At 43.2% G+C, this 22,535-nt stretch overlaps 1 protein-coding gene and 1 long non-coding RNA gene across 2 annotated transcripts; one reads left to right on the forward strand and one right to left on the reverse strand.

Moving 5' to 3' along the window:
* Positions 1-55: 55 nt before the first annotated feature.
* On the reverse strand, positions 56-9,175 carry LOC124674093. Its single transcript, XR_006992939.1, has 3 exons — positions 9,111-9,175; positions 265-370; positions 56-162 (listed from the first exon to the last, which is right to left on the reverse strand). It is a non-coding gene; the product is annotated as an uncharacterized LOC124674093 (long non-coding RNA).
* Positions 5,258-7,879, forward strand: LOC124674091 (phenylalanine ammonia-lyase-like). Its single transcript, XM_047210125.1, has 2 exons — positions 5,258-5,792; positions 5,887-7,879. The coding sequence occupies exons 1-2, from the start codon at positions 5,398-5,400 to the stop codon at positions 7,631-7,633; spliced, it is 2,142 nt and encodes a 713-aa protein (XP_047066081.1). The 5' UTR covers positions 5,258-5,397; the 3' UTR covers positions 7,634-7,879.
* Positions 9,176-22,535: the final 13,360 nt, after the last annotated feature.

Raw genomic sequence — 22,535 nt, forward strand, 5'->3', positions numbered from 1 at the left:
GTGAATATCAAAACATCACAGCCAATGAGGCTATGCGATTCATGTAGAAGATTACCTTCAGAGATGTGCTCACATCAGATAATCATAGGTCTGCCATGGACATGTGCTCCAAAAATATAGAACGAACCTAGAAGTCCACATCTGCTATAGTTGCCTCGATGCCTGCATATGAGATAAAAAGGAAATAACTGATCATGATCCAAATAGGCAAGCCTTGCTGTATTAACTCAACTGCATGATCATATAAACCTTTAAAATAATCACCTGTATATGTATCTTTGAAGGGCTACCACCCCATGCGCTGTACTATCTCCTTAATGTGGTCTATGTAAATTAGTTCGATTCAGCATCTGCATCTGTGTCATCAAACCTGTTGTTTAGGTAGACAACAGTCCATTTTGTCATAAATGAGAGTGTAAATTAACTAAAGTGGCACAGATTCTATGTAGCAATGTTTAGACCAGGCAAGAATAACCAGAATGGTGATAGCAAATTAACGAGTTTGCTTATTTTCAGAATGTTTAGTGAATAAATATGCTTCACTGTTATGGAAATACATATAGAGATATTATATATGTACACTCAGTGTGCATAAACTATGTAGAGGTCCCCCACAACCTACTACCGCACATCGCCCCAACATGCAGCACAACACGCTTCTCCCTCCGGCACGGTTCCCTGCACTTGAGCTCGTGTGCCCCCGAGTGAGCGACCTCTGCTGTTCATCTTTTGGTACCGCCTAGTTTGTCGCCAAGTTCTCCCAAGTGTGTGTCCTGATGGGGTGGCTTCCACGTTACCGTGGATGACCGGGTGTGTTGAGCACTTGGGGTGGGCATGCAAGTATGTCGTTCGCTGCTGTCTGTTGCGAACGAGGATGAGCGGCCCCAGTCTCCTGTAAAGGGCCAACGGAGATATTCGAGCGTTATTCGTCGCCTTCACCGCAACCGCCGTTGATCTATGATGGGGAATGGTTGGGTCGGTGATGAGGGCATGTATCAACGATACAAAATTGGAAGATATATGCATGAAGGTCTTTCTCGCAAAATAGGAAGGGATGTGTAACGCCCATCGTCCATGTCTTGACCTGGCATTTGGTCCATTGGCCATAAACTTACTTGGACAATATACTCTCTGACGGTTAGTTCTTTCTATGAAGTTATTACGCAGGAGGAATGTTTTTTCTGAATTTTTGAAATGTCGATGATTTTGCAAACTCTTGACTAAATAGTGGTGATTTTTTGCGATTTCTTTCATTCTCTTAGGCTTTGTTTTGATTATTTAACATAAAAGATATATTAACCATTAACCATCAGAGTACAAGATTACAAAGATAAAAAAAAGAGCAAGAGCCAACAGTTCTAGGTTACACATAACAGATCCTAGATGGCCAAGAGAGTCAAAAAGGGGTCGTTTGTCCGAGGACAGCTCCGGCTCGAATTTGCTTCAATTACTTCAAGGGTCTCCCTTATGCTTCATACCAGTTGATGCCACAGGGGTGACATCCCCAATGGTCTATTTGGCGTATGCACTTGAGGTTTATGATTGATCTGCAGATATTGAATAGCCTTCACTGTGCTCAAACTTAAAGGGTTCCCGCATCTAGATATGAGGATGAACAATAAATATGATGTCATCCATCTCCGGTGACATAGCCCGAACAACAAAGATATGACACTTCGGTACGAGTGCCATCAATCAAAGATGATCTTTGTTCAGGCTCGTGTGGTTGACAAAGTTGTCGGCACTCGGCACCCTATTTCATACATGAAATATTTTGTACAATATTTAGCAAAATCAGTCTATAATCCCATGATGCTTCGATCTTTTGACCAACTGAGTCCACGGTCAATCAATTGATCGCTGGTGATTTGGTAAAGGGAGTTCCTGGTAATCACTGGTCAAGTCAAATATCAACGCAGGTCAATTCAAAATTATGCATGCATGCGCATGTGTGTGCAAAACTGCTTTTGCTCCCAGGCCACGAGGACAGACGTGCATATGCTACGGAAACCTTACGGACAGACATACCAACAACCGAATGTTTCCTTAATTAGCATAGAGTTCTACTTATATCCTTGATTGGCATTCAAAAGAAACTGCATATACATCTTGACTGTCTTCTTTTCTAAAGCTAACAACCTGCGTGTGGAAAAGGAAGACCATATGTAGACCAAAGTCGACAGTGATTTCCACGCTATCAGTCGATAAATATCCTCACATGAGCATGAGCATGACCAAACCAATTTCGCATGCATTTTCTTCACTCAAGAATGTCCCATATGCATTCCCACCATGATCAGCATACAAGCATGGAGCAGGGGCCAAAAGTAGGCTGGAGGCTGGCAAGCCACAAGCGGCGCGGGTTGCGGATAAATATTTTCACTAAGCTAGCTACAATTCCAATATTCTGTAAATCGCTTTCCTCTAACGGGACGGGAAGCAGGCGCCGCTTGCAACCCTAGCCAAAAGGCATCTTTCCCTAGCGAAGGCACCAAAAGGTCTGAGCTAAAACAAATCGCCTTTAGTAATAGCATGGTAGGCAACTTATCTCTCGTGCGTGGTCATAGTGTGCACGCGGATGACCGGCCAGACAAAAGACCAGAGAATTCCCTTGCTCCTTCCGTTTCCATTCCTCATGGTGGGCTGGTGGAAATGTCGGAGTCGAAGGTTTGCCAGCGCGTGCCTAGGCTAAGCAAATTAAGTGACCTGAGTGGTCACTGAAGAAGAAAAACAAAAACAGATGCTGCAACCCTGCTCTCGATTGCTGCTTCTTTGCAGTAACAGCTGAAACTCTTTGCAGTTGCCATGTACTCCATCCGTTCATAAAAAGATATCTTTGATTCATCTAAAGTTAGACTATGCAGACACTCCTTAGTGTATAGATACATCTAAATTAGACATGCTTTTATAGACGGAAGGAGTAATAATATATGTCTGCTCAACACAGTCAAATCTTTAGGTCAAGTGTGGACTGGGAACAGGACTTCACACATGAGGAGTGGTTGGACTGACCGATCGGAAGTTGACATTCAGGCCGCAATTTGCCTCCTCATTTAGGGCTTCGCAGAGGGAATAGCATAGACGACCAAGACACGAACAAAAGCGGGTTTCCATTTCATGAGATGAAGCGTCAGTGCATCAGTGGATCGAGCTTTACATTCAGGCCGGAATGTGCCTTGTCATTTATTGTTTTGTAGAGGAAATGGCATAGACGACCAAGACACAAACAAAAGCGGGTTCCATTTCTTGAGATGAAGCTTCGGTAGATCGCTGGATCGAGCCTTACTGAATGAAGAAAATACGTGTGATTTCGCTCACCACCCAGTTTCATTGGATCGAGCTCTAAGGAAGAAAATACATGAGAACGAAATTACTATCCCAGTATCTGCAGAGGGAAAAATACAGACGACCAACTCACGAACAAAAGCGAGTCCCCATTTTTTTCCTAGACGAAGATTCAATAGATCAGTAGAGCTTACTGAAAACTCCTTTGAAAGTTAAAACAAAAAATCTCTGACAACTTTAACAGGATGCTGTGTTGACAAGAGAAAATATGAAGAAAAGAAAATGGACCGGGTCGCCTAAATATTCCGTTTGTGATAGTATTTAGATTGCTAATCATCTTTTCTCTCATGTACTGTGGCCAAGGTAGCGTGGGGAGCTTTGGGTTCCTGTTTAGGAACAAACTCTTATCCCAAAAGCTTATGGCGAAGTTTAGCTTGGTATTATGCTTTTATCCCTAATGACAAGAAGTTTTACACCCTGTTAACTGCTGCAGTCTGTTGGTCAATTTGGGCCATCAGGAAAAGAAAACTTTTGACAATTATGTGTTAAAATCTCATGTTGGTACTGATCTTCACAGTCTTTTCCTTTCTAAAATATTGGGCAGGTTTATATGCTGAAGGTGATGCTGAGAAGATTAGAGCTGAAGCTGATTGACAACGCTGCAGCAATGGCGAGAAGCTCCCAAGGTGATAGCAGCCCCAGCAAGGATCTTGATGATTGGAGGGCCGTGAGCCCATTTGATATCTATTCGATGTTGTGTTTGTGGGACAATATTTGTTGCTTGTCATCTGTGTTGTTGAACTTCTGTAGTTCGCTTGAGTGTCACCAGGTTTTTGCCCCATAGTGGGTGCTTCGATTTTGAGCACCTGTCAGCTGGTTTTCTGGTGATGCAAGGGTGGCCTCTTTCTTATCCCCTTCTCTGTGTTTGTGTTGTTCGCTTGGATACTTTGTATTTCACTTATCTGAGTAATGGAAAAGGGTAACATGTTTTGAAAAAAAAGTAGAGTTTACTGGAAAAAAATACTCCTACATGATTCCAAATTTCAGATCACCACGCAGCTTCTGTCCCGAGACTCGCGAGTGGACTGACCTTGTTAGGACTGACCGCTGGTCTGCCTCGTTTTAAACAGAACAGCAAGTGACACAGGAAAAAGAGAGCTAGTAGGAAAGCGTCATACTGCAATAGGAAATACTCAAGGTCTCGATCAACTTCAAGCCCCACATGGCCATTTGTGCTAGATTATAGTCTAAAATCGATAATGTGAGGTTCTTCAGACCCCCAAAAGAGTACCAGTGAGAACCCATGGAGCACTAGCTAGCAGATAACGACTCCAGTTGTCCATCGCAGAACCCCACACTGTTTTAGCTAAACAGAAAACCTAAGCTCCTTTCGTTTTATGAAGATTTCTTTTCTTGTAGATTTGTATCCACGGCGCAAGCAGCCAGCCCCTTGTTTAAAGTGCTCCAATGTCAATTAAAGCATATGGTTACATTAGTATGATTTGCACGTTGATACCTCCAAGTGCAGCGTTTCTGGCATCAGTTAGGTAAAGCCGCTTTCAGCAATAGGTGGTAGCAGTTAGCATGCAGCATACACTAGTGCATTTCATGCAATTGCTGTGGTGAACAACTTGACATGGGATCCATTATCACTAACATAAGTTTGAACATATTATGCATGACATTAAACTGAAGACGCTCGTCGTCATAAGCAGAGAGATGAACTGCTGTGCGTAATGAATAATCTAACCTGCTACTGTCAACATTGGTATGGACTGCGTGTTCTGCCTCTTCTACCTCCACGCGCACCAACCCAGGGCAGGTGAGTCCTCCTGCTCTGCACCCACCAATTCAGTGGTCAACCTCGCCTTCCAGGTCCACACCAACCATCACCCGCACCAACCCTGCTCCGCTTCTCTGCCTATTTAGTCTCTCCCCTGCCTCCATTCCCCTCCAAGAAGAGCCGCGCACTCCTCTGTAATTCGAGCTCCTCTTCAGCACAAGTACTTCCACCAGAGTGCCAGACAACAATCCAGCACCACTTCCAGAATACATACACACACATACCGGTGTCTAAACCTTACTTGCTTTCCTAGTTCTTTGCATATCTCCATGGAGTGCGAGAACGGGCACGTTGCCGCCAACGGTGATGGCCTCTGCGTGGCGCAGCCAGCCCGGGCCGACCCTCTCAACTGGGGGAAGGCGGCAGAGGAGCTGTCCGGGAGCCATTTGGATGCCGTGAAGCGGATGGTAGAAGAGTACCGCAGGCCAGTCGTGACCATGGAGGGCGCCAGCTTGACTATTGCCATGGTTGCCGCGGTGGCCGCCGGTGCCGACACCAGGGTGGAGCTCGACGAGTCCGCCCGCGGACGCGTCAAGGAGAGCAGCGACTGGGTCATGAACAGCATGGCAAACGGTACCGACAGCTATGGTGTCACCACCGGCTTCGGCGCCACCTCACACCGGAGGACCAAGGAGGGTGGCGCTCTGCAGAGAGAGCTCATCAGGTACAAATTAAACCGTTCTACTTCTGAACTTCTGATTAAGCATCTTTCTGTGTGAGTACAGAATGCCTTATCTGTTTCTTATTTGTCTGGGCAGATTCCTTAACGCGGGAGCATTTGGCACCGGCAGCGATGGCCACGTTTTGCCCGCTGCAACAACCAGGGCGGCCATGCTCGTCCGCGTCAACACTCTGCTCCAGGGGTACTCTGGCATCCGCTTCGAAATTCTCGAGACGATCGCCACGCTTCTCGATGCCAATGTGACGCCGTGCCTACCGCTCCGGGGCACAATCACGGCGTCCGGCGACCTCGTCCCGTTATCCTACATCGCCGGCCTTGTGACTGGCCGCCCAAACTCTGTGGCGACAGCTCCAGATGGCAGAAAGGTTAACGCAGCAGAGGCTTTCAAGATTGCTGGCATCCAGCATGGCTTCTTTGAGCTGCAGCCCAAGGAAGGCCTTGCCATGGTCAACGGCACCGCCGTGGGCTCCGGGCTCGCGTCTATGGTGCTTTTCGAAGCTAACATCCTTGGTGTCCTTGCTGAGGTTCTGTCAGCCGTGTTCTGCGAGGTGATGAATGGCAAGCCGGAGTACACCGACCACCTAACACACAAGCTGAAGCACCACCCGGGCCAGATCGAGGCCGCGGCCATCATGGAGCACATCCTTGAAGGCAGCTCCTACATGATGCTCGCGAAGAAGCTCGGTGAGCTCGACCCACTGATGAAGCCGAAACAAGATAGGTATGCACTCCGCACATCACCACAATGGCTCGGCCCTCAGATTGAGGTCATCCGTGCTGCTACCAAGTCCATCGAGCGTGAGATCAACTCCGTCAACGACAACCCACTCATCGACGTCTCACGCGGCAAGGCTATCCACGGTGGCAACTTCCAAGGCACGCCCATCGGTGTGTCCATGGACAACACCAGGCTTGCCATTGCGGCCATCGGCAAGCTCATGTTTGCCCAGTTCTCGGAGCTTGTGAACGATTTCTACAACAACGGTTTGCCTTCCAATCTCTCTGGTGGGCGCAACCCGAGCTTGGACTATGGCTTCAAGGGTGCTGAGATTGCCATGGCCTCGTACTGCTCCGAGCTCCAGTTCTTGGGCAACCCTGTGACTAACCATGTGCAGAGCGCCGAGCAGCACAATCAAGACGTCAACTCTCTCGGCCTCATCTCTTCCAGGAAGACCGCTGAGGCGATTGACATTTTGAAGCTCATGTCCTCGACATTCATGGTCGCCTTGTGCCAAGCTATCGACCTCCGCCACATCGAGGAGAATGTCAAGAATGCCGTCAAGAACTGTGTGAAGACGGTGGCTAGGAAGACCCTGAGCACCAATGACAGTGGGCATCTCCACAGTGCACGCTTCTGCGAGAAGGACCTGCTCCTGACGATCGACCGTGAGGCGGTGTTCGCGTACGCAGATGACCCTTGCAGCTCCAACTACCCGCTGATGCAGAAGATGCGTGCGGTTCTCGTGGAGCATGCCTTGGCCAATGGTGAAGCCGAGCAGGACGTGCAGACGTCAGTGTTCGCCAAGCTTGCCACATTCGAGCAGGAGCTACGTGCGGTTCTTCCCAAGGAGGTCGAGTCTGCCCGGTGTTCCGTGGAGAACGGCACCGCCGCACAGCAGAACCGCATCAGCGAATGCCGGTCGTACCCACTCTATCGCTTCGTGCGCAAGGAGCTCGGGACTGAGTACTTGACCGGAGAGAAGACGAGGTCTCCTGGTGAAGAGGTGGACAAGGTGTTTGTTGCTATGAACCAGGGTAAGCACATTGACGCGCTGCTTGAGTGCCTCAAGGAGTGGAACGGTGAGCCCCTGCCTATCTGCTGAAGAATGGCTCAAGGAACTCAAGAATAGAGTGCTTGAGAATTCAGATGGTACTGTTTATAATTATATTTCCGGATATTGATGTTTGCAATGTTCCTCCAGAGCTGCAATGCCAGTTGGAAAAGATAATAGCATGACTTGGTAGTGGTGTTTAGCCTAGAAAACTTCTATTATAGTATTAGTTAGTAAAAGGGTACACTTTGTGATAAATATACATAATTATTGCACTAGTCTTTGTTTTTATATCAATGTTCTGTCTACTGAGGCAACTTTGAAGGATTCAAAGAATCTAGTATTGGCCTGCCATTTGGTGCGTCAGTGCGTGGGCATGGCATGCCAAAAGTTCAGAATGGAAAAGTTGTGCTTGTGCGATCAGTGGAATCTTCAGAGTTGTAGCTTTATACATGTTACCAGCTGGAAGGGCTTCGCTGAACTTTCAATCTTGTATCTAATTTTCTGATTCTATAGTATCACCAAAACGTCTTATAATTAGGGACAGAGGTAGTACCACGCTTACTCATTTCTTTCTGGAACTAGTGTCGAAAGTCCAAGTATTGATGTATATACATAATCATTAAGTCAAATTCTACAAAGTATTGCAACAACATTAAGGTAAGTTTCAAAATTGGAATACATTGTTATAACATTAATCAATCGCTCTGTGTATGGCTCTTCTTGTTTTTATGTGTGCTCACTATTTCTCTTTACTTGTAAACAATTCTTGGGGACCCTATGATCCTAATACAACTTGTCCGAGATAACAGACTTGATAATTATTGTGTTGCATAATGGAGACATTAAGGAATATTGAGGAAAATTTTGGGCAACGGTTAAAAGGTCAGCGTTGGCAGGTGAGGAGTCTCAGGGATGGTCTGAGTCAGAAGTGATACAAATATGTAAGCTTACTCTGATCCAAATGAACTTCGAAAATAAATATGGAAAACCTAGACCACAAGCATACAAATTCTAAGCTTCTACTATTGTTCAGTCAAACATAACCCACTACCAGCCACAGTTCACACGTGCATATCATTTAATTAACCAAGCAAACAGATCATCAGGAAACAGTCACATAAGCTGACTTGGCCATGCATTGCAAATTTGAGCAAAGTCTACAAGGAAAACTCATTTTTTTGCAATTGACTTAATGAACTTGTGATACCCTATTTCTTCTTCTCAGTACCAATTCCCCAAGTTGTATATCACAATAGGAAATTATTTTAAATCTCATCACCAAGAACATGATAAATGAGAATGTTTCATAACATCTGGTAGAGGTTTGAGCTGTGTATTACTGGAAATCTCAACCATAATAATCAGAAGTACAAAAAGAAGCAAACATCATTAACGAGAGCCTAAACGGAGTTGTAGTGTCCTTAGAAAAAGAGAAGCTAGCGCTACTATTATTGCAGATTCAGCGCAGATGAGAATATCAAAACATCACAGGGAATGAGGCTATGCGATTCATATAGAAGATTACCTTCAGAAATGCGCTCACATCAGATAATCAGAGGTCACAAAGAGTTCATGCGAAGGACATGTGCTCCAAAAATGTTGAACGGACCTAGAAGTCCACATCTGCTATAGTTGCCTCGAATATGAGATGAAAATAAATAGCTGATCGTGATCCAAATAGGCACGCCTTTCTCTATTAACTCAACTGCATGATCATATAAAGCTTGGAAATAATCACCTGTATATGTAACTTTGAAGAGCTACCACCCCATCAGCTGGACTATCTCCTAAATGTGGTCTGCACATTAGTTCTTTTCAGCATGTGCATCTGTGTCATCAAACCTGTTGTTCAGGTAGACAACAGTTCATTTTGTCATAGAAATGAGAATGTATAAATTAACTTAAGTTAGCACAAACATTTATATGTAGGAATGTTTAGACCAGGCCAGAATGACCAGAATGGTGATAGCAAAAAAGTGCAGGGTTCAGATTAATCAATATGCTTCACTGATATGGAAATACATATAGAGATATTATGTACACTCATTGTGCATAAACTACATACATGTCCCAGCTTAAGCCTGGAAGTGTACCTATCTGACATCCTACTAAGAAAGAGTGGTTTCCATAGCCCACAGAATTGCAGGAGCAATTGATTAGACAAAAACACATGTATAACCCCGAAAGGGCGACATGACATCTTCTAATAAGGCAAAGCACCATCATGCTCCATTTCATCTTGCATAGGCTTCCTCAAAGATTTGAGGCTAACTTTGAAGTGCTAACAACTCGAAGCAAGTTATGATATCCCTCCACCAAAATCCTTTGCTAGACCTGAAGAAAATAATACTGTCTGGCTAGACAGACATGTGTTCATAATATTGAAAAATAGAAAGAATCTACTAAAACAGAAACATCAGCCCAACCATGGGGTTAAGAGAGAAGTACTTACATATTTGGTCTTGGGGGAGCAGGACGCGGTCGGGCTGGTTGCAGACGGACGACAGGTGCAGCGTCGATTGTGTATCGCTCGCGGCGCACTCGGCGGATGGTGCAGTGCGGCGGCGTCGGCGGTGTGTATTGCGACACGCGTCGGGCAGTGCGAGGGCGGCCAGGGCAGTGCGGCGGCGCAGTCGTGCGGGCAGAGTCCAGGCGTACCGGGCGAAGGCATGGAGGCAGCAGTTCGAGGGCGAGGGCGAGGGCAGTGCGGCGACGTGCAGGTCGTCGCGGGGGGAACGGGGTGTCGGCGTGCGCGGGGGCGTCCGGCGGCAATACGGTGTAGGCGTTTGGGGCTGGGGGAGAAGGTTTCGACTTTTAGCTGCTGGTTTCGGATCCTTGGTGTTAATAATCTCAATCAGTTATTAGATTATTGGAAAAAAATTCCTCCATCACACTGTTATTTTCTGGTGATAACCATGCTACGAATGGTTTTAAATATAATTTTTTAAAGATAAAGTGCAAAACTTTCTATTTTTATCTCAATTGTATGTTCTGTCAAATGTAGAATTGTAATTTACCTGGCAAAGATACAATCGCAATGTGTGTTTTGACAAACGTCAGAAAATAACGGTATCCTATAAAAAAAAATCTAAATGATTAGGGGTATAATGGTATATAAAATACATATAAGTGGTAGTACACATTGTCTCAGTTAATAAGAATCATTTAAATTTTCTAGAAGATTGTGTTGATAAGGAAAGACAATGTTATAATAGAGAAAATAGCATCTCTTATTCTAGATCGTTTCTTAGTTAAGAGAAGGCAACATCTTTTTAAGAAAAGGCTGATGTCACTCCATTGTGCATGCTCTAAAACTCTTAGTTAGCTCAGATGGTTTAGATCTTCTATCTTCCACTATGTTATCCAGGTTGAGGCATGGAAAATTGCCAAGGGCGAGTTTGATGCCTCACAATGTTGTTTTCTGTATGCGCTGGGTCAAGTTAGGGCCGATTGGTTCACCACATCATTTCACGTATGTGCATCATACGGTTCTCAAAGCGTCCTAAAAGTTGGCTCCTCACAAATGCTTGATTCGGGCGTTCTCGGCGGGGCATGCGCCAACTAGCGCAAACGCTTGCACGCGTGGGGAAATAGGGGGAAATTCGGTATGCATTGAGAAGGCGTGCCATAAATCGTCTCACCGCCCTCTCGCCTCTCAGTCTCTTTTCTCACCCGCCCTCTCCTCTCCCTCCTCTCTCCCTCGGTGGCTCCACTACCGCGGGTAGATCGAAGAATACTACTGCGACGGTGGAATAGCAGACACTTGAAGGCCTTGGCCTGGAGGACTTCATCGACTCCGGCGGCAATGGATTGTCTCTACTTGAGACAATGCTCCTCGAGGTTCATCAATGATATAAGTTCTCAAACCACTCCGAGCCGCATGAAAATACATAGATTTGTATTGCCAAGCTTATTTATGGGCATAATCATTGCATCGACGGTAGATTTGTACTTTTTTGCCGATGTAGATGGTTAAGCTAGGCTATAGCGAGGCGCCTGTGGTGACTTCGTCAATTTCAAGATCCAATCCGCCGGCTCGGTCTTCCGGAGGTGCTCATAGGGGTAGGGTGTGCGTGTGTGCGTTCATAGGGGTGAGTGTATGCGCGTGTTTGTGAGCGCCTGCGTTTGTACTGTGTTTCTCAAAAAAAAAAAGCTAGGCTTTGCCTGGATAAGGTCATCTCTTTTGTTTGTGCGATATGTGACTAGAAAATCTACATGTTCATACATGCACAAAACGATTTAATTTTGCCCGATATGATCAGATTCGTTTTTAGGGTTAGATCTGCTCAACATTTTGGGTTTTTTACTGTACATGCCGATGATATGAATGTAGCACTTAGAGAAGGGATATTCCTCTGCAACCTATTGGCTTGATCATCTACCTTGATTTGATCATGACCTAGGTTGAGTAGGATCATCTCTTCTTTTTAATTATTTATATGAGGCACTAATTTATTTTTTCAAGCCGAATGATTACATAGGTGCACTTGTGGCGGGATTGGACGGGATGTTTCTATCGAACCTAGTACTATGATCATAAAGCATCGTTTGATCATGCCCTCGGATCAGTTGGGTAGCTCTTCCCTCGATTTGAAGTTGTAATATGAGACACCAAAATTGTATGAGGCAGATTATATGCATCTCGTTGAACTAGTTTTATGCATCGGCCAATGATTAGAATATGGCACAGTCCTAGGGAAGGGATACATGAACCATGTACATTTGTGCTAGCAGAATTGTTTATAGTTGTAAGGGTACATAGCTCCTGTGTGTTGTTTTGGTAATTAATGATAATCTTTATGAACTAATGTTTTCATCGAGTTTATATGAAGGAATGTTACATATATATTTCTTCATTTCTTGTACTCCACATGTTGAATTCAAGTGTAGATGTCATGAATATAATGATATACCTTGATTATTGGCATCAAGAACATCGACTTGAAGATAATTATATTATGATCAAGATCTTGAGAGTTTGATTTCAACAGAAGAATTCAAGATATGGCTCTAAGATGCTGGCATGATAGTCTCATGAGTTGAGCTATGGTTGAGTAAGGTTTAGAGCATGCAATCAAATGAAGAGTTCTCTATATACCTCAAGACAGTATGATAAAGCATAGGAGATACAAGATTGACCAAGACTAAGAGTGAAGATTGAATTCAAGTTGGTCAACACATGAAGCATAAAGATTGTACCACTTTTTATCATGTGATCTTGTTGTAGGGTAAGCTTTGTCAATTATGCTTTGTGAACTAGCCCATCATATATGTGTGTTTGTGTTGTCTATGTGGGTTCGGTATCTCGGGAAATTATGCTTGAAGCTTTCCGTCCATTTGATGATAATGGACTTGTGAAGATTTTCAAGGAAGCTTTCCCATAGTGGTGTACGGGGAAGCAATCATGAGTCTTCATGAAGAAACAATAATCGAGTGAGGCATTCCGGCTTGAATGGATCTTTAAGCATTGTCATCAAGATCAAGCAGGATGTGCAAGGAAAAGGTATGTCCTTGTGATGGCGCTTACAACACCAGCAAAATATCTTGAAACATTGGGACTCCAAGTGCAGAGTGTGTAGTCCAGAAAGCAATTTCCCCCACAAGGGTGACTCGAGGGTTAATATCGAACTCTCGAGGAACTGAGCAAAGAGTTGTATCTCCGTCTCTTCTTCTAGCAATCCTGCAAAGTAAAATAAAGCCTTGTGTCCCCAACTCCACTGTGTGGTTGTCATGCACAAGATTTCGCGTAAGTAAATGAAACATAATTAATAAAAAACAAGTAAAACTAGATAGAATAAATAACTAAGTAAAAACAGTAAAAGGGTTGATTATTTTTGGTGTTTTGGATGCAAATAAGAAAAATAATGTTTTTTATATTTTCAGATTAAAATAGTGCAGCAAATAAAAAACAAGATAAAAGCAATATAAAGGTGTTTCTTATGATAAAAAGTGGACCAAGGTTCATGGGTTCACTTGACTATTCTCTCTTTTAAGTTGTAGTGGACATACGCATTCATATGGGCATCACGTTCTAACATAGAGATTATGTAACACGTCTCTCTTATACTCCACAAGAAATGGAAAACTCCGTGCAATCTTGTATTAAGAATTAATAGAGCATAGCCATAAGAAATGTCAAATATGCTACCTTGAACAAGCAAGATCATCATTTTTGTCACGTGATGAACATAGCACATGCATTCACTTTATCCCTAGTGAGGTAGCAAAATAAAAGGCAAAACCATAATATATCATGAATTTGTTGTCACTATTCAAACACAAAAACCATGCTACTCCATCTAATACACACATCACCTCACACACGCTCTTGCATATAAGTTGGATCAGAACAAATACTCAAGAACGGGGTACATAATATGGATCTATCAATACATCTTGCACATAATATGATCAGATCTCATAGCACAATATCATAGAATAAGGATCCACCACATAGGTATTACAAATATAGCCATAATCATGTAGTGCAGCTCATATGGCACTAAGAACTATGAAGAACATGAGAGAAATGGATCAAGCTACTGCCACAAACCCGTAGTCCAAACATGGACTACTCCCCCTTGATCATGGTGATGATGATGAAGACGTTGGAGAAGGTGGAGATCCCTCCGGCGGCGATCCCGGTGGAATTTCCCCTCCAATCTTCACTGCTTCAGCCTCTGTTTTCGTGTTTCTGTCTTCTGTGGCGCTCTCCTCCCGAGAACTCTTCGGGGGGCCATATATATAGTGATTTTTAGGTAAAAATACGTTGGTGGGCGAAAGAATCAAGTGAATTGGATGATCGATGGTCGAAATACCTCGGGTGGTGCGCCCTACAAGTCTAGGCGCGCCACCTGGTGTCTTTTGGGCCTCAGGCCCATCCAGATGTGCTTCTAGTCTCCAAGGTTCTTCTCCCGATGAAAAAATGATGCTCAAAAATCCCAGGTCTCTGAAAGTGAAAAATAGGCGAAGAAGAGAATTCCTCTTCTACAGAGTTATAAACCAAATAAAGGGGATCATTGATAAATCCCCATAAATCAATGTAAAACATGGTATTTTTATCATATATATTGCAAATATGTGGGAATTCAATATGATAAAGGACAAAGTTCATGTATGTATTTTACATGAATCACTTCGCTAGGTTTTCCATTTACCGGTCTCAAGGTGGTTGTTGGGAGACCGGGTTATAGGATAGATAGCCGCAATATCAACATGGGCTTTCAGTTGGGTAACTTGATCATATCATCTTAGGAAGCTCAATCATTTGCATACTTTGCATCCATATATTCTTGTTGCTTCTTAGTGATTCTCTGCGTGAGGTTCTTGATCTTGTTGCATGCTTTTCAACAAGCCGGAATCTGTATGCATCTTCTATTGCACTTTCGAGTTTCAACGTCTTTATCGTTTCTTGACATTGAGTGGATTCCTCTGTAAATCATGTAAAATCATTCTTTATTGTTTCTATTTTATTGGGGTTCTGTTCGTCCTTATCTTTCCAACAAAATTGGTTTCATCCCAATCGGAGTTTGGGAACTTTGTCAAAAGTTTAGTTCTTTCGAGAAAACTACAGTTTGAGGGGTCTGATAACCCCCAAGTGCAGGGGATCACCGCAGTACCATTCGATAAGTATTTGAGTGTCTAACCCACGAGGAGTTGAAGGTAAACTAGCTATTCTCTAAAGCCTGTAACCCACTTATATGGCCTTCTATGCAAAGCTAGGAGATATGATGTGTGCAGAGGTTTTACTAGAAACTGTAAGTGCTGAAATTAAAATGCAAAAAAGTAATATGCAAGACAACTAAAGTGCAATAAAGTAAAATGCAATGAGATTAAGTGAACTGAAGTGAAGTGGATTAACACAAGATAGCAAGTGTTCAGCCAAATTGCTATTTCATTTGTGTGGTTGTCATAATTAGTGAAGCTTATTATAGTATTTTTAGTGCTTCTTCTAGGGAGGAGCCATAGATAGGTGTAGCCATATACATGTGCAAGTACACCCCTAGTGATTGATCCTAAGGCCATCGGAATGTGCAAACAAAGGAATTATTAAGATATGTGAGAATGTACAACCACCGCTATAAGTTTAAAGGTCAACAAGTCCCCCCGTTAACATGCATCTAAGAATCAGGACAAGGTTTCTATCGCTCCCTATTCCTCATCCTGTCAACATGCACTGGTGATAACCTTATGCATCCCCTTGACATATGTGTGAAGTCATATATCAATGCATAAGACCATCATAGAAGATAACAAATACTTGTATGCAACAAACAACAAACTATATAACAACTGCCATGAACAATTCACTACTCAAACATCAGCATAGAGACACAATAGATCATGGGAAAACAATATATTGCATCATACATCATGTTTGCCAAGAGATTGCAGAGGGGTGATGAATATTTGATGTATATGTTGATGAAGATGATGAAGATGGGGTTGATGCCTTCACCGGAGGGGGTGGAGTCCACCAAAGGCGATTCCGCCAGCGTCCCCCCCCCCTCCGATCTCCGCCGACGGTGGCATGCTGACTCTCTGTTTCTGTGTTTTTGGTCTACACCACCATAGCCTCGACAAAAACCCCTGGGGTCGTATATATAGTAGTTTTTAGGGCAAAACAAGTTGGTTCGCAAAAAAGATGAGGTGAAACGGACGCTCGAGGGCCGAAAGAGCTCTGGTGGTGCGACCAGAGGGGGAGGCCACGCCACCATCTTTCTTTCCCAGCCTATTTACCTCCTGGTGGCCCACTATAGCTATTTTGTTCGTCTTCAAATTTCTGAAGCGTGGCCCCTGACCTTGCCCTTTTTCGAGTCCCGTAGCTCCTCGAAAGTCAAAAACACTAAAAAGTGGCGTTTCCTGCCAAACAGAATTAGAGCTGAAGGAGGGGGATTGTTTGGAAAATCCCCTAAAACATCATGAAACATGGGAATAAGATTATATAAGGTGCAAAATTGTGGTAATATATTGCAATAAAGTGCAAAGTTCATGTATGCATTTTACATGCATCAGGGTCATGGCAAAACCGGCGCAGGAACCGGCGGGGCTGGCTAACCCGCCGAAAGTTTTATTCCGAAAGGCTTAACAGAACACTGCTATGGCGGGCCAGAATTATCTAGCGAGGAAATCAGCGGGGCAGCCAGGTTTCATCCTAGGACGTGAAACCATCTGGTGTTCCGCCCGACCGGTCCGTGCGCCGGACCAAACCGGCAAGGAAACCGGCTCTGCCGTTTGGGTCGCGAAAATCTCCCAAACGTCTAGTTTTCTCCCTTGGACTATAAATATCCATTTGTCCTTCTTGAGGAAGCAAGGTCAACCATTCTATTTTCTATCTCTCTCTCTAGTACATTTTTGAACCTCAAAATCTTGCTTCATCTCCATCCTTCCCATGATTCTTGCATATTCTTGAGGGATTTGAAAGAGGAGATTGATACGTCTCCGACGTATCGATAATTTCTTATGTTCCATGCCACATTATTGCTGATATCTACATGTTTTATGCATACTTTATGTCATATTTATGCATTTTCCGGCACTAACCTATTAACGAGATGCCGAAGAGCCGATTCTTGTTTTCTCGCATTTTTGGTTTCAGAAATCCTAGTAAGGAAATATTCTCGGAATTGGACGAAATCAACGCTCAGGGGCCTATTTTCACACGAAGCTTCCAGAAGACCGAAGGAGTCACGAAGTGGGACCACGAGGTGCCCAGATACTAGGGCGGCGCGGCCTGGCCCTTGGCCGCGCCGGCCTGTCGTGTGGGGCCCTCGTGTGCCCCCCTGACCTATCTCCTCCGCCTACTTAAAGCCTTCGTCGCGAAACCCCCGAGTGCCGAGAGCCACGATACGAGAAACCTTCCCGGAGACGCCGCCGCCGCCAATCCCATCTCGGGGGATTCGGGAGATCGCCTCCGGCACCCTGCCGGATAGGGGAATCATCTCCCGGAGGACTCTTCACCGCCATGGTCGCCTCGGAGTGATGAGTGAGTAGTTCACCCCTGGACTATGGGTCCATAGCAGTAGCTAGATGGTCGTCTTCTCCTAATTGTGCTTCATTGTCGGGTCTTGTGAGCTGCCTAACATGATCAAGATCATCTATCTGTAATACTATATGTTGTGTTTGTTGGGATCCGATGGATAGAGAATATTATGCTATGTTGATTATCAATCTATTACCTATGTGTTGTTTATGATCTTGCATGCTCTCCGTTATTAGTAGAGGCTCTGGCCAAGTTTTTGCTAGTAACTCCAAGAGGGAGTATTTATGCTCGATAGTGGGTTCATGCCTCCATTAAATCTAGGACAGTAATAGAAAGTTCTAAGGTTGTGGATGTGTTGTTGCCACTAGGGATAAAACATCGATGCTATGTCCGAGGATGTAGTTGTTGATTACATTACGCACCATACTTAATGCAATTGTTTGTTGTTTGCAACTTAATACTGGAAGGGGTTCGGATGATAACTTTGAAGGTGGACTTTTTAGGCATAGATGCATGTCTGGATAGCGGTCTATGTACTTTGTCGTAATGCCCAATTAAATCTCACAATACTCATCATATCATGTATGTGCATGGTCATGCCCTCTTTATTTGTCAATTGCTCAACTGTAATTTGTTCACCCAACATGCTATTTATCTTATGGGAGAGACACCTCTAGTGAGCTGTGGACCCGGTCCATTCTTTTAATCGAATACAATCTACTGCAATACTTGTTCTACTATTTTCTGCAAACAATCATCATCCACACTATACATCTAATCCTTTGTTATAGCAAGCCGGTGAGATTGACAACCTCACTATTTCGTTGGGGCAAAGTACTTTGGTTGTGTTGTGCAGGTTCCACGTTGGCGCCGGAATCCCTGGTGTTGCGCCGCACTACATCTCGCCGCCATCAACCTTCAACGTGCTTCTTGGCTCCTACTGGTTCGATAAACCTTGGTTTCTTACTGAGGGAAAACTTGTCGCTGTACGCATCACACCTTCCTCTTGGGGTTCCCAACGATCGCGTGTTGTACGCGTATCAAGACTGTTTTCTGGCGCCGTTGCCGGGGAGATCAAGACACGCTGCAAGGGGAGTCTCCACTTCCAATCTCTTTACTTTGTTTTTGTCTTACTTTATTTTATTTAGTACTTTGTTTTCTGCATTATATCAAAATACAAAAAAATTAGTTGCTAGTTTTACTTTATTTACTGTCTTGTTTGCAATCTCCATATTAAAAAACACACAAAAATTAGTTACTTGCATTTGCTTTACTTATTTCATCATGTTTCCTTTTAATTTTACTGTAAAAGATATACCGGTAGGACAAGGGTCTATAATTGGAAGAGATAATATAGAAGAATTTTTCACCCATGTTAGTATGCATGAAGATCTTAAAGATATACCCCTTGCAAAAGCTGTCCCTACCTATGAAGATGCCTCTGTTTGTTTGGTACGCATGATGGAAGCTAGATTTATTAGTCTCAACCCCATGATACAACACATGTTCCGTACAATTTCTGATATGGAGAGGGAGAGAAGAGAGATTTTGTTCTAAAAGTCCTAGTGCGAGAATTTGAGGATATAGCCAAAGAAGCTAGAAAAGTTTTTAGTAAGCATGAGAGGCTTGGTATGATCACCGATTTTAAAAGAACACTTGAAAAGATGGATATGGATAGAATTAAGTACACTAATAATGTTAATGATGGTGGGGAGATTAAAGCACAAATACCTTGTAAGCTCCTAGCAATGCATGAAGCTCTAGATGATAACTATGCTTGGCTTGTTCCTGAAAATTTGTTTGATGAGAGTAGCAAGCCCAATACTAATGAAAAGGGAGCCGCTGAAACTTATGTATCCAAAATACAATGCATGGTTGAGAAAACTCCAAACCCCGCTGTAGATGCACCATCTCTTGATAATACTTGATACACACTTTCTGCGCCTAGCTGAAAGGCGTTAAAAAAAGCGCTTGTGGGAGACAACCCATGTTTTACTACTGCACTTTTATTTTATATTTGAGTCTTGGAAGTTGTTACTACTGTAGCAACCTCTCCTTATCTTAGTTTTTTTGCATTGTTGTGCCAAGTAAAGTCGTTGATAGTAAGGTTCATACTAGATTTGGATTACTGCGCAGAAACAGATTTCTTTACTATCACGAATCTGGGCCTAATTCTCTGTAGTTAACTCGGAAAATTATGCCAATTTACGTGAGTGGTCCTCAGATATGTACGCAACTTTCATTCAATTTGAGCATTTTCATTTGAGCAAGTCTGGTGTCTCAATAAAATTCGTCTTTACGAACTGTTCTGTTTTTGACAGATTCTGCCTTTTATTTCGCATTGCCTGTTTTGCTATGCTTGATGGATCTTTAGATTCCATTGAATTTTAGTAGCTTTGTGCAACGTCCAGAAGTGTTAAGAATGATTATGTCACCTCTGAACATATAAATTTTAATTGTGCACTAACCCTCTAATGAGTTGTTTTGAGTTTGGTGTGGAGGAAGTTTTCAAGGATCGAGAGAGGAGGATGATACAATATGATCAAGGAGAGTGAAAGCTCTAAGCTTGGGGATGCCCCGGTGGTTCACCCCTGCATATTTCAAGAAGACTCAAGCGTCTAAGCTTGGGGATGCCCAAGGCATCCCCTTCTTCATCGACAACATTATCAGGTTCCTCTAGTGAAACTATATTTTTATTCCATCACATCTTATGTACTTTGCTTGGAGCGTCGGTTTGTTTTAGTTTTTGTTTTGTTTGAATAAAATGGATCATAGCATTCATTGTGTGGGAGAGAGACACGCTCCGCTGTTGCATATGGACAAATATGTCCTTAGGCTTTACTCATAATATTCATGGCGAAGGTTGAATCTTCTTCGTTAAATTGTTATATGGTTGGAAACGGGAAATGCTACATGTAGTAATTGGTAAAATGTCTTGGATAATGTGATACTTGGCAATTGTTGTGCTCATGTTTAAGCTCTTGCATCATATACTTTGCACCTATTAATGAAGAAATACATAGAGCTTGCTAAAATTTGGTTTGCATAATTGGTCTCTCTAAGGTCTAGATAATTTCTAGTAAGAGTTTGAACAACAAGGAAGACGGTGTAAAGTCTTATAATGTTTACAATATGTCTTTTATGTGAGTTTTCCTGCACCGCTTCATACTTGTGTTTGTTTCAAATAGCCTTGCTAGCCTAAGCCTTGTATCGAGAGGGAATACTTCTCATGCATCCAAAATCTTTGAGCCAACCACTATGCCATTTGTGTCCACCATACCTACCTACTACATGGTATTTCTCCGCCATTCCAAAGTAAATTGCTTGAGTGCTACCTTTAAAATTTCTATTCTTCATCTTTGCAATATATAGCTCATGGGACAAATAGCCTAAAAACTATTGTGGTATTGAATATGTACTTATGCACTTTATCTCTTATTAAGTTGCTTGTTGAGCGATAACCATGTTCCTGGGGACGCCATCAACTACTCTTTGTTGAATATCATGTGAGTTGCTATGCATGTACGTCTTGTCTGAAGTAAGGGAGATTTACCACTAGAATGGTTAGAGCATGCATAATGTTAGAGAACATTGGGCCGCTAACTAAAGCCATGATCCATGGTGGAAGTTTCAGTTTTGGACAAATATCCTCAATCTCATATGAGAAAATTAATAATTGTTGAATGCTTATGCATAAAAGAGGAGTCCATTATCTGTTGTCTATGTTGTCCCGGTATGGATGTCTAAGTTGAGAATAATCAAAAGCGAGAAATCCAATGCGAGCTTTCTCCTTAGACCTTTGTACGGGCGGCATAGAGGTACCCCTTTGTGACACTTGGTTAAAACATATGTATTGCGGTGATAATCCAGGTAATCCGAGCTAATTAGGACAAGGTGCGGGCACTATTAGTATACTATGCATGAGGCTTGCAACTTGTAGGATATAATTTACATAACACATATGCTTTATTACTACCGTTGACAAAATTGTTTCTTGTTTTCAAAATAAAAGCTCTAGCACAAATATAGCAATCGATGCTTCCCTCTGCGAAGGGCCATTCTTTTATTTTTATGTTGAGTCAGTTCACCTATCTCTCTCCACCTCAAGAAGCAAACACTTGTGTGAACTGTACATTGATTCCTACATACTTGCATATTGCACTTGTTATATTACTTTACATTGACAATATCCATGAGATATACATGTTATAAGTTGAAAGCAACCGCTGAAACTTCATCTTCCTTTGTGTTGCTTCAATACCTTTACTTTGAATTATTGCTTTATGAGTTAACTCTTATGCAAGACTTATTGATGCTTGTCTTGAAAGTACTATTCATGAAAAGTCTTTGCTATATGATTCATTTGTTTACTCATGTCATTTACCATTGTTTGGATCATCGCATTCATTACATGTGCTTACAATAGTATGATCAAGGTTATGATGGCATGTCACTCCAGAAATTATCTTTGTTATCGTTTACCTACTCGGGACGAGCAGGAACTAAGCTTGGGGATGCTGATACGTCTCTGACGTATCGATAATTTCTTATGTTCCATGCCACATTATTAATGATATCTACATGTTTTATGCATACTTTATGTCATATTTATGCATTTTCCGGCAGTAACCTATTAACGAGATGCCGAAGAGCCGATTGTTGTTTTCTGCTGTTTTTGGTTTCAGAAATCCTAGTAAGGAAATATTCTCGGAATTGGACGAAATCAACGCCCAGGGGCCTATTTTCACATGAAGCTTCCAGAAGACCGAAGGACTCACGAAGTGGGGCCACGAGGTGCCCAGACACTAGGGCGGCGCGGCCTGGCCCTTGGCCGCGCCGGCCTATCGTGTGGGGCCCTCGTGTGCCCCCCTGACCTATCTCCTCCGCCTACTTAAAGCCTTCGTCGCGAAACCCCCAGTACCGAGAGCCACGATACGAGAAACCATCCAGAGCCGCCGCCATCGCGAA

Source organism: Lolium rigidum, chromosome 7, assembly GCF_022539505.1.
Source record: "Lolium rigidum isolate FL_2022 chromosome 7, APGP_CSIRO_Lrig_0.1, whole genome shotgun sequence".
NCBI lineage: Eukaryota > Viridiplantae > Streptophyta > Magnoliopsida > Poales > Poaceae > Lolium > Lolium rigidum.

What these genes read in the sequence shown, in the direction of transcription:
- LOC124674091 (XM_047210125.1), top strand. Translation starts at nt 5,398, where the DNA reads ATGGAGTGCGAGAACGGGCACGTTGCCGCCAACGGTGATGGCCTCTGC. An exon ending in CTGCAGAGAGAGCTCATCAG is followed by an intron (nt 5,793 to 5,886) that starts GTACAAATTAAA and finishes TTGTCTGGGCAG; the next exon opens with ATTCCTTAACGCGGGAGCAT.